At 42.8% G+C, this 19,566-nt stretch overlaps 1 protein-coding gene across 2 annotated transcripts in view; it reads left to right on the top strand.

Moving 5' to 3' along the window:
• FAM227B (family with sequence similarity 227 member B) overlaps nt 1-19,566 on the top strand; it is a 112,653-nt gene that overhangs the window by 85,250 nt on the left and 7,837 nt on the right. For both annotated transcript variants that reach the window (XM_081839020.1, XM_081839021.1), the window contains exons 11-13: nt 12,383-12,415; nt 14,785-14,849; nt 15,556-15,717. In XM_081839020.1, coding sequence (XP_081695146.1) covers nt 12,383-12,415; nt 14,785-14,849; nt 15,556-15,717 — 260 coding nt within the window. The remainder of the gene's footprint in view (nt 1-12,382; nt 12,416-14,784; nt 14,850-15,555; nt 15,718-19,566) is intronic.

The raw sequence follows: 19,566 nt of genomic DNA, 5'->3' as shown, positions 1-19,566 counted from the left end.
TACCTCTCCTCCCTTTCGACTGTTGCCCATAGACTGGCCTTCACCAAAGCGAGGTTCAACGTTTTTCCCTCCAACGTCCTGAGACATAGATTCTCAAAGGGCCAAGCCCCCGCCACGTGCGAATGTGATAAGGAGACGCCGGAGTCGCTCCAGCACATCATGTTCACTTGCCCCCTGTTCAATGTGCCACGGGCAAATTTGTTGGGATCAATCATACAGAAACTAGAGGGTACCCCACCAAAATTCCACCTTGCCCAAATCTTGCAGGATAAGGATACTCATACGACCCTGAATGTGGCAAGGTTCCTGGTCGCTGTCCTTACCCAAAAGCGACGCCAAGGAGGACTACAAGCTAACTAAGGCGTAGTATGCCATTCTATTTTATAGTATTTTATTTTATAGTATTTTATTGTTATGGTGGTGTTTTAGCGGCTGTTTTTTTTTCCCACCACGTGCACAAGCTGTTATTTATGTGTTGTTTTTACCCGTATGGGCCTATGGCCGTAATAAATATTGTTTGTTTGTTTGTTCATATAGGGTGAGGTGGTCCTTGAGGTATTGAGGTCCTCAGCCATTTATGGCTTTATAGGTCAAAACCAGCATTTTGAATTAGGCACAGAAACTGCTGTAATATGCTCAAACTGTCTTGAGTTGGTGTGATATTGATGTAATATACTCAAACTGTCTTACTTGACCACTGTAAGGGACTGGACAGAGGAGGAATGATGGGAACCGCCTCCCCAGCCTGACTCTTCCAGAGAAGAGGAGGGCAGCGTGGATTTACAACAGTGGTTTACAGGAGGACATAGCTCAGAGGCAGATGAGGGGGAAAGCTGGGAAATAAGGGGAAAGGAGCAGGAAGAAGAAGAGGAGGAGTTTGGATTTGAGATCCCGCTTTATCACTACCTGAAGGAGTCTCAAAGCGGCTAACATTCTCCTTTCCCTTCCTCCCCCACAACAAACACTCTGTGAGGTGAGTGGGGCTGAGAGACTTCAGAGAAGTGTGACTAGCCCAAGGTCACCCAGCAGCTGCATGTGGAGGAGCGGAGACGCGAACCCGGTTCACCAGATTACGAGTCTACCACTCTTAACCACTACACCACACTGGCAGGAAGAAGAAGCACCACCAGGGGAGAGACAGCTGACAGACTCAGTGTCTTTAGAAAGCATTCCAGACCCCACTCCCAGAACCCGGCGGGCATGGAAAGTAAGAGAGCAAAGAGCTCAGAGGCAGAAGGCACAAATCAGCCACCGTAGGGATGACATATAATGGGAGAGACGGAGGGGGTGGGATTTCACTTGGAGCAACATCATTACTCTAAGAGGCAGAATTTCTAAACCTCTCTCTGTGAATATTGAATAAAAGACACTGGGGGGGTCGGATTCCCTGAAGCCTGACAGCCACTGAATTCTGCACCAGCTGATGTTTCCAAACCCTCTTCAGAGGCAGCCCCACATATAACACATTGCAGTAAACTAACCTAGAGGTTACTAGAGCATAGACAACAGTAGTTAGGCTATCCTTGCCCAGATAGGGGCACAGCTGGGCCACCAGCTGAAGCTGATGAAAGGCACTCCGGGCCACCGAGGCCACCTGAGCCTCAAGCAACAGCAAGGGATTCAGAAGTACCCCAAAGCTACATGCCTGCTCCTTCAGAGGGAGTATAACACCATCAAGACCAGGCAACCTCCCATCCATCTGGTCTAGAGAACCGCCCACTAACATTGATTCAGTCTTATCTGAATTGAGCTTCGGTTTGTTGGCTCTCATCCAGTCCATAACTGAGGTAAGACGACAGCCCAGCACCTCCACTGCCACACCTGCAGATGTAAAGGAGAAGTAGAGCTGTGTGTCATCAGCATATTGTTGACAGCGTACTTCAAAACTCTGGATGATCCTACTTAGCGGTTTCATGCAGATGTTGAACAGCATGGGAGATAATATCAAATCCAGAAGAACTGCCCATTGAATGTTCCACAGGGCCAAAAAAAACCCCCACTCCTCAAGCATCACCCTCTGGAAACAACCATCCAAATAGGACCAGAACGACTGCAAAGCCAGCTACTCGAGAAGGATACCGTGGTTGATAAAATCATTGGTGTATAACTGTTCTGCAAACAAATCAGAATGAATACTCCATAGCAAACAAGCCGCTTGTCTAACTGTCATGTAAGCTTTGTGCAAGGAAATCAGGGTGAATGCTGAATCAACAGGTTGTCTAGAGGAGCCCTCCAGAACCTTAGAGCAACTTGCAGAACTGAAATAAAACTAAGGTGGTAGGAATCAACTCAGACTTAGTCCAGTGAGGAAATTCTTCAACTCTGTGCACCCAGCACAAATCTGTCTTGCTGAAACTGATTAACAGTGGGACCAACATGCTAAAATATTTTGCTTCCCTCATGGGACTGTGTCATGCAAAAACTGAGGTCACACACTGGGAGATTTGAGCTGTTCTTGCTTGACTGTGACAGAGTATGTAAGCTTCTATCTAATTTGAAAGAAGTTTGCTTCTATCTGCTTGAATAATATTAAATACATAAAAGTTGGGGTCTCAGTAGTTAATCAGATTTTGTCTAGCTGCTTGATACTCTCTAATGTTGTTTCTTCATGGCATTCTATGAAGTTTAGGTCATCATAGTCTGTGAAAGTGTTGTATATGGAACCTCTGTGCTCTGCTTGTTCCTAGCACTGTCAGTTAATGGATGAGATATTTGGCATGAGCAAGCCCCAAGAGGTTAGTTACTTACCCATGTTCATAGTATTAGCTCTGAATTTCTTATTTACTAAAAAGCAACTGCATATTTTATGTAATTAAAAACAGTAGAAACTTATGCACATTCAACTTGATTTATGTCTTCTTTTAGCCCTTGGGAAGAAGTCATCATTGACTGAAAAGAGGGAGGGGAGGAGGGAATTTATAAAAACTTGAAAGAACAGCTAAAGACAAGCCTCTTCTTTTGTATGACAACACTGTTTTGATGACAGAGGGCAAAAGGTAGGGAGTATTGTATCTACGGCATCTCCTAATACTATGGTTCCCAGAAAAGAAATGTGGGTTAGCACATCGCCTAAGAGCCAAATACTTAGGGAGTTGCCTGAAAAGATGCACTCCTGGAGAGAGGAAAAAAGATTAAAATAATGGGCCACTGGTGGGTTGGCAACAGTTCTACAATTCCGTGACTTCTGCCAAGGTTGTGTGAGGCTGTTGCTGCAAGTGATTCCTATTGAAAATTAGAATCATGCAGTCCATAGAAAGAGGTGCCATGAAGCTTGCTAAGAAAATATAAAAGAACAAGCAAAACTTCATGCTCATTCATACCTTGGAAGATGGGAGCATGAAAATTTAAGAGTGCAGCCTCTTCGATCTGTGGTGCAATTAAAATAAAGCAATTTTAACCATGCACAGAGTACTTTCACAAACTGACTTTCAAAATATATTTGATTATGAGTCCCTTCAAAAATAAAGTCCATGGGATCATTTTCATATTAAATTACAGTGGTACCTTGAAATGCGAATGGGATCCATTCTGGAGCCCCGTTCGCATCCTGAATGCAATGTAAGATGCGACGGCGTGACTGCGCAGGCGCGGGTCGCGTTTTGCCGCTTCCGTGCATGCGCGTGACGTCATTTTAAGCATCTGCGCAGGCGCGAGCGGCGAAACTCAGAAGTAATGCGCTCCGTTACTTCCGGGTTGCCGCGGAGCACAACTTGAACGCACTCAACCCGAAGCACATTCAACCCGAGGTATGACAGTATCTTTATTCTGCTCAGACGCTCAGAGCAGTGTATAGTGGTGCCTCGCAAGACGAAATTAATCCGTTCCGTTAGGCTCTTCGTATAGCGTTTTTTTCGTCTTGCGAAGCAAGCCCATTGACAGCTTAGCGGATTAGCGCTATTAGCGGTTTAGCGGCTTTTAGCGATCAGCTGTTAACCGGCTTATCAGCGGAACAGCTGATAAGCGGCTTAGCGGCTTAGGAAAAGGGGGGGAAAGGGGGGGAAACCCGCAGGAACTCGCAAGACATTTCGTCTTGCGAAGCAAGCCCATAGGGAAATTCGTTTTGCGAAGCGCCTCCAAAACGGAAAACCCTTTCGTCTAGCGGGTTTTCCGTTTTGCGAGGCGTTCGTCTTGGGGGCACCACTGTACATAGTTCTTCTCCATCTGCCTTTTAGACTCACAAGAACTCTCAGTAATGCTGAGAGATCAAGACTGGCTCAGGGGCCCTGAATGAGCTTCATGGTTGAGTAGGGACTTGAACTCAGTCTCCCTAGTTCAAGCCCAATACTCTTTTAACTGCTACACCAACCACACCACATCTCCATTTAGATGTCATTATTGCTGTATCTTGAAGGCTCAGAGATGTCACAAAAAAACAATTTTTTAAAATGATACAATAAAGGAGAACTGTTTGTGGCAAAGACCATTGAATTTCAGTAATATACAAGAGTGCATTCTTCCAGCTTAGCTGGTTCGCCAGCTTCAGCTGTTCCTGGGCAAGGATGACTTGGTCACAGTGGTGCAGGTCTTGAGAACATCTAATTTGTTGTTGTTGTTTAGTCGTTTAGTCATGTCCGACTCTTTGTGACCCCATGGACCAGAGCACGCCAGGCCCTCCTGTCTTCCACTGCCTCCTGCAGTTTATCCAAACTCATGCTGGTAGTTTCGAGAACACTATCCAATCATCTTGTCCTCTGTCGTCCCCTGCTCCTTGTGCCCTCCATCTTTCCCAACATCAGGGTCTTTTCCAGGAAGTCTTCTCTTCTCATGAGGTCATTGGAGTCTCAGCTTCAGGATCTGTCCTTCCAGTGAGCACTCAGGGCTGATTTCCTTAAGAATGGATCGGTTTGAACTTCTTGCAGTCCATGGGACTCTCAAGAGTCTCCTCCAGCACCAGAATTCAAAAGCATCAATTCTTCGGCGATCAGCCTTCTTTATGGTCCAGCTCTCACTTCCATACATCACTACTGGGAAAACCATAGCTTTAACTATACGGACCTTTGTTGGCAAGGTGATGTATCTGCTTTTTAAGATGCTGTCTAGGTTTGTCATTGCAAGGTTCCAGTAAGATCAACCAAAATTATCAAGGGGATGGAGCGACTGGGAAAACCACTGTAATACACTGTGTGGAACCCTTGAGGTCGGTTCAGAAATTGTGAGTAGTATAGAATGCTGCAGCCCAGCTTTTGGCAAGAACAGCTGCATGTCAGCATATTACACTGGTGCCGAAAGCTCTACACTACCTGCCAATACATTACCAAGCCATGTTCAAGGTATTACTATTAGTGAATAAAGCCCTAAACGGCCTAGGACCAGGTTCCCAGAAGAACTGCCTTATCCCTTATACCCCCGGCCAGATCACTGTAATCATCTGGAGAAACTCTCCTGACTGCCCCACAGTTATCTCATATTCATGTGGTTTCTGTACACAGTAAGGCTTTTAGCATCATGGCACCAGGATTTTGAAACATTATTTTTATGGAAATCAGACAGACCCTACAATTTTTGACATTTCTTTGCTTGCTGGAAACAACTTCTTCTTCTTCTTCTTCTTCTTCTTCTTCTTCTTCTTCTTCTTCTTCTTGCTAAGTCTTTTTAGAGATTTGATTTGATTCAGTGACAGTCATTTGTTCTGTATTTTGTAATTTTATGATATTGTAATGCTTTTATTGAATGCTGCCAAGAATTTTTCTTATGAGCTGGCAGCTCAGAAATACTTTTACATATACACACATACACAGTGCTTTTTCTGGGTGTGTGTGCAGGGGTACGCATACCTCTAAACATTTTGTGAATCTAAATTTGGCCTCATTGAGGGGCTGTATTTCAATATGAGTAGGAAGATGAGAGTACCCCCAAACATTTTTTTAGAAAAAAAAGCACTGCATACACACACACACACACACACTCCCCACCCCTGATGTTATTTCCACTGATGCTATACTATTTATTTATTTATTATATTAGTAGCCTTATTTCAGACAGGTGAACTCAAAGTGACATACACAAACGAGTAAAAACAAAGCTCTGTAGCTTGAAGTTTTGTCCTCTGTACTGAAAAAGTACGGTCAGGATCACCACAATTTGGAGAGTGAAAGTGGGGCAGTGTCATGCCTAGCGGTACCCGGTACCAGGCACTATGTCTTCGTAGGAAGTACTAGACACCCCACAGGTCGAGGACCTTGAGGTGCAAGCAGGCCTCCCTGAATCCAATGCTGAGGATGCCCCGAGGGGCTTTCTGATTTGATACCTGATGAAAAAAAACCCAGAAGTGAAAGAGGAGTTGGTGGAGCACCCCGCCCCTGACCTCAAGAGTGCCACTTCAGGTCCAGGTCCAGGCGACAACACAGTATTCGCCTGTGGGCCCAGAGTTGTCAGTCTACTCATGAGTAAGGGGGTGCTTGAGAATATGCAATCCCCAATACTCCTTCATTGTCAGTAGCTGTATTTAGGGTGTGGTTTAGGAGGCCAGAATTTATTTATTTTTTAAAAATAATATTTATTAAAGTTTTGAAAGTTACAGAAGAAAAAAAAGAAAAAGAATTAAACATAACAAAACCATACAATACAGAATTTATAAGGTCCTGAACCTTCTAGTTGCTGGAAGCAACATTGGTCCCTGACTCCTAGCATCCCCGTCTTGCAGAGGCTCCCTGTGCTAGGGACCTTTTGAGGTGGCAAGGAATAGGGATTGTCCCAGCTTTGCCCACCTCCTGTTTTCCAGGATGTGAACACAGCTGTATGGGACAATCTTATTTTTGCATCCCAGTGGTGGAAAGAATTATTAGACTACCACATCCTACCACAATTATTAGACTACCACATCCATTAGACCTACATTGGCTCCCAGTACGTTTCCAAGCGCAATTCAAAGTGTTGGTGTTGACCTTTAAAGCCCTAAACGGCCTTGGCCCAGTATACCTGAAGGAGCATCTCCACCCCCATCATTCTGCCTGGATGCTGAGGTCCAGCACTGAGGGCCTTCTGGCAATTCCCTCACTGCGAGAAGCCAAGTTACAGGGAACCAGGCAGAGGGCCTTCTCGGTAGTGGTGCCCGCCCTGTGGAGCGCCCTCCCATCAGATGTCAAAGAGATAAACAACTACCTGACATTCAGAAGACATCTTAAGGCAGCCCTGTTCAGGGAAGTTTTTAATGTGTGACATCTTAGTGTATTTTTGGTCTTTGTGGAAGCCGCCCAGAGTGGCTGGGGAAACCCAGCCAGATGGGCGGGGTACAAATAATAAATTATTATTATTATTATTATTATTATTATTATTATTATTATTATTATTATCATCATCATCATCCCCATGAAAATCATTCTCATTTTTACTCCCACCTCTGATGGTTACTGATTTAGTATAATTCGCTTTCAAAGTTTCAATGCACATATCATTCAGCTAACCTTTCCCTATTTTGTGTTTTCTAAAGCACCAACATTGCCTTATAGAGGCATTCTTTTGAAATGGCTTCTCATCTATGCGAAATGTGTTCTACAAATTCCTCTGAAAAGTTATTGTTAAAATAGCAATATTGTTCCCATATGTTCCTCTCCATAACTGATCTTCAAGCCCTACAAGATAAGCAAGACAACCAGATCACTTTCTCTATCAGACTGAATTTGAAGAGAATTAATTACATTCAAAAGGCTTGTCAGATTGGAAAAAGGAGAGTTAAGAGATCTGAACCAGCAGCAGATGTTGGAGAATACTGATCCAATTATTACCTAGCACAGAATATACTGGAAAAATGTTCTGGAGGCCAGCAGCGACACAATCTCTCTGGGTGGCCTGCCCATCATCTCTTGCTGACTGATCTTTGCTCCAGAGTTGTCATTCCACAGAAGGCACTTGGGGTCATGATGACACTTGGAAAAAGATTATTTAAGGAATGATGTACCATTCCTTAGAGACATACAATAAAAAACTCTGCCATCAGTCTAAATCACTTTATCTTTTGGCCTGTCTATTCAGCCCCACCTATGGGACTATGTACAGACCACTGCTCTGCTCCACATGAGTGACGGCACCCAAGGGCTCGTACATAGAGGTAGTGCCATCTGAATATTTTGGTTTGAGTTTTATTTCATTTCTTTTTCAAACTTTTGCATGTTTGCTTTATTGTGTTCCCAATGCCTAGCAAGTCCTGCATCTTTTGGAGATTTTGCTTCTCGTAAGAAAGTAGGAATCTGCCTTATACCAGATTATTTGTTCATATAGCCCAGTATTCTGAGTATCTGTAGCTCTCCAGAGTCTCAGCTGAAGGTTTTTTCTATCACCCGCTGTGGTGATCACACAGGGTCCCCGGACGTTTCACCGTCTATTGATCCCTGTGCCACCACTTGATTTCTCGCTGCCACCACCCAGGCCCTACCTGGTACAATACTGAGTCCAGTCAGGGTTAAATTGGAACATAAACTTCTGTTTATTTATTGCAGTTTAACAAGCATGTGGTTTCATAAACGGTATCGGTCAATTACAATCATGGGGTGCCTATCCAGACCTATAACTTCCGCTACCTGCTCTCACTCACTAAACCACCTGTCAGATATTTATTTGTCTTCCTAGCTCCTAACTGTTCCTGACTCAGTTTATTTCTCTATGCTAACTCAACCTCCCCACAGACTCTATTCCAATTCACTCCCACTCCACCCAACCTCCCAACGAACTCCTCCCTTCGCCCCTCCCAGAGCTGGTTTTATAGTCCCTCTGACTCCACCCCCCTGGGTTCTGATTGGGTAGCCTGTTTAACTATTTCACCTCAGCACTCTCATATGTTAACGTCACACCTGCTACCTCCTCCTTTTAACAGAAAGTACCAGGGATTGAGCTTGTGGAGTTCTGCATGCAAAACATGTACTCTGGCACTTAGCTATGGCCCCTCCTTTCTCAAATGATTGATTGATTGAAAGTATCTGCAGAGTTTTCATCAAGATTGAAACAGTGATGAAGAATGCAACGGATGTGTAGCTCACTCAAGGCGAATCCCCATAGAAATGCTTATACATTTCCAGAATTGCGTTAGGCTTACCACCAGCTGCAGCTGCACATGTTGGCACTGGACATTCAGGGCATCATCTCTCTCTCTCTCTCTCTCTCACACACACACACACACACAACCACACCTACAGTTCATCTAACCACACCAGCTTGGGAAGTCTGTTAAACCCAGTGGAGACCATCACCCCAGCAATAATTGTTCGAAGGCACAGCTTGCTACCACAGCTGAAAAGCTATAAACTACTATATTGGAAGAGGGGGGAAATTTGCCAGATGGCTCTCTCATCATTGCAGTGTTATAAAGCAGCAAAATGTTTTAATTGCTGCAGAAGGAAAAGAACTTCTGCTGGGACTGTGGTTTACATCAGAAGCAAACCTTCTTTGAGGGAGATGGCCCTTCTCTTGCCTTACATATCTCTGTCAGGGGGGGAAATGTGTATGTGTCTGCATAAACCCTGAAAATGGGCATGATTTCAAACCCGTAGAAGATCTTGCAAAATGGATTTTGCCCTAGGTTGGGGGTAGGATTGATGCTAGACTCCATCAATAAGGAGAACATTGGCAGCAGACTATCAAAACACCATTGCTTGTATGCCTAGATCAGATGCAACATGAGTGGTCATAAGAACTCCATCACGAAGCAAATTTGACAAGTGGGTGGGGCCACCCACCTGTCAATAAATGTGTGTCAGAAATGACATCAGGTCATTAACATGCTGCTAATGGGAAGTCAAGGAGGAGGAGGTCACAGCAGCCATGGTTAAGTGGTCACAAGACTTTGGGTATTCAATAACCATGCCACAGTGGGAAAATTTGTGGAAGATTAATTGGAAATTCACAAACCGTTATGTCTTAAGAGAAAACAACACTGATGGTATCTAACACCTTGGAAACTGTCAAAGATGTACAAAAATGTCCCAAGTAATTGCTGGAGGTGTGGAGATAAATCAGGCACTTCCTATCATATGTGGTGGCTATGCAAAAAAATCCAGGCTTTTGGGGAGAATATCCACTTAGAAATACAAATATATATATATATATATATAAAGATTTCCTTTAAGAGAAAACCAGAAGCTTTTCTCCTGGGGATCACAGATTTGAAAATCCTGCAAAAAATGAAGAGTATATTTCATACGCCACAGAGGCAGCAAGAGTTCTTATCGCTACAAAGTGGAAAAGTGATGAAATCCCCTCTACCCATGAATGGATCCAAAAGCTAACAGATTATGCGGAGTTAGATAGTTTATCAGAAAAAATAAAGAACAAACCAAAACAGGAAATTATCTCAAAATGGGAAGTCTTCAAAGTTTATTTGAAAAACAAGTACAGTCATTTAAACTCTGTCGCCGCATTTGAACAACTTTAGTAGTAGATTTAAGAAAGATAGGAAACCTAAGATAAATCAATAATTAGTTAATTTAAGATAAAAATGTGTGGCGGCAACAAATAATAGATAATTGAAACAAGGAATGGGTGGGAAGTCGGGTCTATAGTCGAAGAACCGCTTTTTGCTTTATTTATTTGTAATTAATATTGTCTTTATCACTGTTTTGTTTGTATTTTTCCTTTTTTGGTGTATCAACAAAAAACAAACAAAAAACACTCTGCTAATAGAACAGCTGAATCAAGCTAGACTGTTCTTCCTTTACATGAGCTGGTGTGGGAGGAAGTCTGTGATGCTTAGCACTGAAAAATGAAGGGCTGCTTCGAAGATCAATGCTGGGAAGGAGAAACAGTCCTGGATAATGTCAAGTTTAGGGCAGGCCGGCCGGCGGGCCTTCCTGAAAACAACCTGGTGGGCAGAATGGGGGGGGGGGCTAAGCCTAGCCTGTGGGCCAGAGGGTCTCCATCCCAAGCTACAACAGTAATAGGTAATTTGTTGGCTATTATTTCAAAGATACCTCGATCCTCCTAGGGACTATATATGCATGAGTGAAGCTTTGGTGCATATTCCCTAATTGATGGGAAACTCTGTATGGCAGGTGGGTTCTGCACACATAGTCCAGCTGCACATACAGAACCCTTTCAGAAAATCATCATCATCAATCTTTAGTACGGTCCAGAGACCCAACAAATCGTTACAAAGCAATACACAATTCAAACAGCCTACCTCCAGGTTAAACAAGCATTTTGTTCAGAATATAGGGAAATCAGCAGTAGCACCAATGAACTGGTTAGGAAGCAGACCAGGATGGGCTGGATTTGCGATTGCTGCATCTTAAGAGAGTTCTGTATCTACAACCTCAACTGCTGAGCAAAACACACAACTGGATCAAGGCTGGTATTATTTTTTATTGTTCAGCAGCTATTCAAATACAGAGCTCTTCATGGTACAAAAGTTCAATATGGACAGCCCTTTTATGGACAAAATGAACAATGTCTCTTTAAAAACGATTGTGTTTCTCTAGTCAAAATTATGTATCTGCCAAGATTATTAATGAAGTAGAAAGTGCAACAGAGGTAAATACGGCCTTGGAAAACAGCTGGGGGCGTAAATGTGAGTGGTATCCATTCTCAGCACTGTAGACTGAGAGAGGAAAACTTGCTGAAAAGAAGCTGGAATTTATTAAAAGGGTTTTTCAAAAGACTGTTGAGCTATTGTAATGACTGTTTCTTCCAGTGATCATAACTTGCTGCGGGCAAAGCAGTTCATCTTCAAACACCCATCACAAATGAATGCAAGTTTAAATTGTGTTAGTACAAAGAGCTGCTCCACTTGCATGTAAATAGAGTGACCTATGTAAAATCAATATGCACAAGATACCTGGTCATTTTCAATTGCATGTACAGCAATATGAGAAACCTATGTACATGCCAAGGATACTGTAGTTGGGTTGAAACCTTCTGTTGCACGAGCATCTCTTTAAAACATGCCATTTGTTTTCTGTAAAACAGTAACTCTCTCAAAAAATAGTACACATAATGGAAAATCTTGACGAGGAAGCTTGGGTTGTCTAGGGCTGTCAGTGTTGATCTTTGGCAATTCCACATCAACATTTAATCCACTACAGGAGTGTTTCTATGTTCCAGTTCAGATGTACCAGTTTAATAAACCATGACATGAACAAGTGTTTTACCTATGCATTCCTTTATTCCCTCCTCCCTTCTCTCACACGTTCATAATGCAAAATGGCTGGGGTTTGTTAAACCACAGTTTCCTGTTACATCCAAACCAGGAAACTGTGATTTACAAGTGACTGGTTTAACAAATCCCAGAAGTATTTTAATTAGTCTTAATTTATCATAACAGGGAAGTATCTCCTCCGTGCTTCCTTAACATTATCTTTTCAACTTTTGCAGCCATCTTATCTTGAATATAGTTACCACATATGCACTAAGGAGAAGCATCTCTATACAAAACTGAAACCTATTTTCTGTGTTTTAGGGAGTCGGAGTCCGATTGCAGATCAGCCTCAAGGTAAAATCCAAAAGCGGGCATGAAACTGACTGTGATGATATATCATATGAAGTAGAGGGGAGGGGGCGCCATCTATAAGAAATCATATTGTGCGTTTGGGTGCTATATTCTTACTGCCCGTTATTCACTTATAGCTCGTTCATTGTAAGGTGACAAATGGCGATTAAGTGCAGCGGCATATTAGTGTTACCAAGAAGATAAAGCTGGAGCTCTGCACATGCCCTGGAATCATGTGTTTATTTTTTGCCTTTGTTGTGAGCAATGAGTGCACCATTGTTGCAAAGTATCAGAGAACTGCAGTAGATCAAGATAAATATCCTCCCATCAGGTGACGTCTCAGCAATTTCAGCCAAAGAACCTCTGCATACTAGGTACAACCCCATTAAACTCCCCACTGTAACAGCAATAAAATGCTTAATTAGTCCCCAGAACCTTTTGCAACTGGCATTCAGTAGCATAGCACCCATAACAATGGAAGTGGAATGTAGCCATCATGGGTGGTAGCCTGGGCCGGATTTAGGTTTGATGAGGCCCTAAGCTACTGAAGGTAATTGGGGCCCTTTATATGTGATATTTTAGGGAGCAGGCTAGCAGGCAGGTCCCATTACTTACATCATAGGAGCCTACACAACACAAAACACTGTTGCTGCATGTAGGTTTTATTTTATTTGTTTTTTATCTTATATTTTGGAAATGTAGATCCAGTTTTTTTCCTTTAAATATTTTTGGGGGCCCCAAGAGAGTGGGGCCCTAAGCTATAGCTTGTTTAGTTTACTGTCCAAGTTGGTGGCTATCACTACAATTGTTGGGAGCAAATTCTACAGCTGAACTACGAACTATATGAAGAAGTTACTTTTTTTCACTGGCTGATGAGAGTTGTAGTTCGAGGGCACCACTTTGGAGAGGCTGGTCTAGATAATGGCACTGAAGAAGATCCTACATGTAAAAATGAGAATTTTAAGAAGTGAAAATCCAGAGCCTCCTTGTTTGTAAGATGTTCTTATTCCACATGCAAGGCTATGTCAGACAAACAGAATTTAAAAGATGAGGCATTAAAAAAAATTAGAAAACAATAATACAGTCGTACCTTGGATCCCAAACGCCGCAAACCCAGAAGTGAGTGTTCCGGTTTGCAAATGTTCTTTGGAACCCGAACATCTGGTGGGGCTTCCACGGCTTCCGATTGGCTGCAGGATCTTCCTGCAGCCAATCAGAGGCACACTTTTGTTACCAAACGTTTTGGAAGTCAAACAGATTCTGATCGACTTGCAAGGTACAACTGTAATGAAGGCTGTGAAAACACTGTGCTTTTTTGAAACCTTGAATGCATGCCACAGCAGATAACTTGATCTTGCAAGAACATCTTGCCTCTTCATGAAATCTCTTTTGTAACTTACACCTTCTGATATCTGAGATGGCATTTGATGGGCTATTAAGTCTGTTTCCAACTGGGCAGTTTTTATAAAGGATCTTCTCCTGAGCTTGATGTTATGATGATGGTCAGTGCCATTTTTCTAGAAAAAGAGGTGCCAGAGCTCACCATGAACCTCTCCCTTGTTCTTTTAGAACAGCAATGGGGCCCACTTGTGAACTGCTGGAGCTGAGCTCTGGTGAACTCCAGCTTGGGGTGGGGCGGACTCTGGCAATGGTAGTTAAAATGACTACAGCTTGAACAATGTGGAAAACTGCCAAATCAAATTTTGGCCCAACTAAAAGGTAAAAAGCTAAAGGACCCCTGGACGGTTAAGTCCAGTCAAAGATGATTATGGGATTGCGATACTCATCTCACTTTTCAGGCCGAGGGGGCTGGCCTTTGTCCACAGACAGCTTTCCGAGTCATGTGGCCACCATGACTAAGCCGCTACTGGTGCAACATAACACCGTGACAGAAACCAGAGCACACAGAAATGCCCTTTACCTTCCTGCCACAGGGGTACCTATTTATCTACTTGCACTGGTGTGCTTTCGAACTGCCAGGTTGGCAGAAGCTGGGACAGAGCAACGGGAGCTCACCCCGTCGCAGGGATTCGAACCACCGACCTTCCGATCAACAAGCCCAAGAGGCTCAGTGGTTTAGACCACAGCACCACCCACTTCCCAAGTAGCCTAACTAGCCCAGTACTGTCCACGCTGACTTGCAGAGCTCTTGCCAATCAATTGCTATCTAATCATTTTCAGCTGAACTTATCAGGGATATACACCAGAATGCAGACTCCCCTTGGAAATTAGCCAAACACTTAGTAGTAATCTGAAATGATCCTTGGGGAGGCAATGTTGACGTGTCCTCCTCAGCTTTGTCTGCAGCTCCACCTGCTTCTGGCTCATTGTGGGTGCAGGGATTTCGTGACTTGTGTTTGCCTTTTGTGCAGTGCACTTTCAGCTTGAAAAAGAAGAACCGAAGGAAGTAGAGGTAACACCAAAGAAAAAGGCAGAGGTAGGCAACTGATCCTCGTATCTGCCATATGCATTATAAAATAAAGGTTGCTTTGTTGAGCTGGAAAGGGTTATTTGGTTTGGTGGTTTGGAGAAGGCTGAGCCGTTAAGCAGTTTATATCCCATTAGTTCCCAAAACTTTTTCTTCTGAAATTTTTCTGAAGTCACTGAGTAGTATACTTGTATCACTGGCATCCAGAAGAACATTGTTGCACAAAACACCACATAACCAGGCATGGCCAAACTTGGACCTCCAGCTGTTTTGGGACTACAACTCCCATCATCCCTAGCTAACAGGACCAGTGGTCAGGAGTGATGGGAATTGTAGTCCCAAAACAGCTGGAGGGCCCAGTTTGGCCTGGTAACATTGTTGCAGGATTGATTGCATAGTGCAATACTGTTGCACTATGAGTTTCCATAATAATGGCTGTGGCCTTGGATTCCTCTGTCATGCAATATTAAAACTCACTTATCCACTTGCTCCAACAGCAAGGAACATTGGATACAACCCATTGCCCACAGGCTTTATGCAGCAACCAGAGCAGGGAGCAGAACTTTTTACCTGAAAATTTATTAGAGGTTATTAGGAAAAATGTTCTGGATGTCCATTCTTTTCCCCATTTTATTGCCATGTACTGTCATTCATTTACAGTGCACTGTGATCTATGTTAAGGTGCTTTGTAAGATTCTTTTCCCCTTTGTTACAGTCACATTATATTGGAGATGGCCCAGATTTCCAACGTTCACTGTTCAACCTTGGTGGTCAAAGTCCTCTGGTCGTATATTACCTTAAGATGCATGGAATATCTAACACCTTAGCAAACATGCGGGCTTACAGGATTAATCACATTGAAATCTGCAAAGTACCATATCCTTTTTAAAAATAAAAATGTAACTTCAGCTGCATTTATAAAATTGGGATTAATTCGGTTCTTTAAAGGATATTAGGTGGGTGCAGTGCTGACAATGGAAGAATTTCTTTCTTCTGAAGATTTGGTTTTCCTTTTCACCAAGGCAAACTAGGAGTTTGGGATCAGTTGCTGCAACTTCTTTTTCCACTTGCACCAGACAATATTTGAACTGGGCTGCTAAATCACATCTCAGGATCCAAGTGTCTCTCATCTATAATCTACTGATTTAGAACTGTGTTCCAGAGAACCCTGGGATTCTGATCAGGAAGTTTCTCAATTAGTAATGGCAGACTGGTTACCCGAAAGGCATGTCGCTCACCACAAATGATCTGCAATGTGCAGGGGAGGGGGCTGCAATACACAAATAGTTTTATGGCAGATCTTGGTGTTCCTGAGCAGATGGATCAGTCTGGAATGAGTTTCCTGAAGGCAAAAGGTTTAAAAAACTGTTGCTGCAAACCCTCTGGCAGCATTCTGGTCCTGAGTTTGCCCACTGGCTTATGGTGGAATACATTCCAGTTGTCCAAAACAATGTGTTCCTATACTACATCTGGATTAGACACCGGGATCTTAAGAATGTGCTGAACTTCAACATGAATTGTAATACTTGAAAATTCCCTGCTATAACCTAGCCCAGTGTTTCCCAACCTTGGGCCTCCAGATGTTTTTGGCCTACAACTCCCATCATCCCTAGCTAGCAAGACCAGTGGTAAGGGATGATGGGAATTGTAGTTCAAAAACAGCTGGAGGCCCAAGGTTGGGAAACACTGACCTAGCCAACCTTTAAGAGAGTTTACACACTGGGTTTTGACTATAATACTAGTACCGGGTCAAAGGCTGTATCCCTTTCATTTCATATGATTTTAAGGTGCAGTGCCTAGTTATTGTGTTGGCTTCCTTTGGTTAAATTAGGAAGGGTTTTTGGAGATGAGGGTCATTTTAATTAATTTTTGTTCAGTCTTACATAACCATTTCCAACAAGTCTGGGTTTTAGCAGAGTTAACTATTCCCAATAAAGATTAATGCCTGGATTCCCTCAAGCATTTTTTTTTAATGATAATTCTTATTGCTCTGCTCTCCTGTGTACCAAAATGTTTCCACAGGAGCAACCTTTCCCCTCAGAGGAAATGTTACAGGATTTGGGGCTTCTTAGTTTAGAGAAAAGGCAAGTGAGAGTCAACATGGTAGAAGTGTATAAAATAGGCATAGTTTGGAGAAAGTGGATGAGAAATGGTTTTCTCCATCTCTTATAATGCTAGGACTCGAGGGCATCATACATTAACAGATTGATATGCTTTATTATGAGTTCTGTAGAATGACTGATTCAGAAACTGATCTGTGATCAGAATGCTACTTTGTTATAGTAATTGTAGGCTGAATACCACCCATCTCATTTCAGAATCTGCTTAGAATTTTCAACTTGTTTTTATTATTGCTTGTTAGCTGCCCTGAGCCCGGCCTTGGCTGGGGAGGGCGGGGTATAAATAAAAAATATTATTATTATTATTATTATTAGAATGCAAGACTTTTTTGTGAGTGTATGTTTTCAGATATCCTCTCCCAGCTTGCATTGTTTGCGCCAACTTTTCAGTTTTGCTTTCATCTTTGTTAGTCGCAGTAGCTTCCATTTTCCAGTGAGTTTTCAGCCAGCCTGCAGAATTTCATGCTGGACACTCATCAGAGCTCAGAGCTGGGCAAAAAGCCCTTTATAGGTCTGGAGGGAAAGAAGGGGGTCGGTTATAGGTTTGCCCCTGAGAGACAGAGAAGAAAGTTTCCATCTTTTCTTTATCTGCTCCTGTGAGTGTTACTGCTTTCTGGAGATTTAGGTACTAGTCCTCCTGCCTTCTACATCTAAAACTATTGTTACTGGCTTCTAAACACTTTCCAGTGTGTCTGTATCTTTCCTGGATTTTCAGAACTGGACAGCTGAGGTCGCATATTTCACTATGCTTCAAATCTTCAAGTTACATGTATTTGATCTGCCAGTAACCATCATCCTATGTCAGCATCTTCATCAGAATCCAACTTCTAATTGCTACTGGCTTTTAAAAACAAATCCAGCTGAAAAGATATAAATCAACTCTTTTGGAAAGTTTTTGTTGGAGTAGCTAAAGGAAAGGCTTTGTAAACATAATCTTCTGTTCTGATTCTGACACTGTTGGTTTTCTTGCAAGGAATTACCTGAGAAGAAAAACTCTCTGAGTTCAGGACTTTTCAAAAATGAGTTTAATCGTAGTGTGACTTTTCTTGGTTTTAACATAAGCCTACCATGATCAAATTCCTCTTGGATAATAGTACATATCTGTATCAAATCTGTTTTGTGGCTCTTCTCTGCAGCCCTAGATTTATCTTAAGGAAATTTGGTAAATCCTTTCTTGGGGCCTTTATTTATTTTACATACTATTTCCTAGTGTATTTATTTCCCTTGGCTGCTACATCAGCACTGGGAACTGTGTGTGTTTGCATTTGTGATATTTCTTAGATTTTCAGGTAGGTAGCCACGTTGGTCTGACGCAGTCGAAATATATAAAATAAAAATTAAAAAATTGTCCAGTAGCACCTTAGAGACCAACTAAGTTTGTTCTGGGTATAAGCTTTTGTGCGCATGCACACTTCTTCAGATATTTCTTAGTTATTGTGTAGGCCTTCATATGTCCAGTTCTTCCTTCTAATAGTTGACTCAGATGGTAGGTGACAACAGGACTGTAACCAAAATGAGGCCTATGAAAAACAAGATGGAGGCATTAGCGTGCTTTGGAGGCACCTAAAACTTGCAGAGGTATTTTTAAAAAATAAATTTAAGGGCAGGGTGTTGCACACCCCAATAACTATTCCAGTGAAGACTGCCTGTTTAGTAATTATGTAATTTTTCAAAAGAAAAATAGGAAATGGGGGAAGGGGGTAGAATGGTCAGCTGGAAGGGGCATGGCTGGCTGGCTGAAACACTGAATAGGGGCATACCTGCTAGTACATGATGGTTTATTGCAACGTGGTGTGAGAGATATGACTTGTGTTACAGAGCTTCCCGTTAAAACTAAGGTTCCACATGCCTTCAGGCTTTAAATTCAGATTCCCAACTGATTTCACAGAGGAGACCAATGACATAGGAGATGACCCAGTACCCCATCATCTCTTTCACTCTTTCACCCTGGCGCATTGCTCCGCATACAAGAGCAGTGTTAGAAACTGAGATATGAAAGCTAGGAACTAAATGGCACCTTAAGCCTAGGCTATAGGTACAACAATGGAATGTCTAGGAACGCTTGGTTATATATATATCTCAAGAACACAAAGCTGAAAATGAATGAATTGCAGCTAAAATATTATGTTCATTTTTCATGTGGTCCAGTCCTTCCCCTGCTCACCCTCCTAATATTCTTAAGAGGGTCTCTTCTTCAATCTTCAGAGAGGAGCTGGAAATGGGGAGGCAGAAAAAGGACCTCCTTTCCTTCCACTCTGAAATCTTAGGCACAGTGCTGCGCCCAGAGCTCAGAAATTGCTGGTGCTAATGGAACTCTCTGTCGCATAATGCGCCTAGAACAATGGAAGTTTTTAACACTGTACACAAGTCCCCTTCTCCCCCACTGGCTGCCTTCACACAGGTAGAGCGGACCTGTAGCTATTGGGGGGTGGGTAGCTAGGATTTTTGTCCCAGGCGAAGCCTCCAGAGGGATGCCATTGAGGCTCCCAGCCACAGTATGTGTGTAGGCAAATGCATTTGTGGGGGTGCCAAATGGGTCTTTGACCCAGGTGAAATAAAACCTTGTTTCGCCCCTGGTAGAGCAGACTGTGCATGCCCAAATAGTA

Source organism: Podarcis erhardii, assembly GCF_964252035.2.
Source record: "Podarcis erhardii genome assembly, chromosome: 14".
Taxonomy (NCBI): Eukaryota; Metazoa; Chordata; class Lepidosauria; order Squamata; family Lacertidae; genus Podarcis; species Podarcis erhardii.
This window is presented reverse-complemented; position numbering and strand designations above follow the sequence as displayed.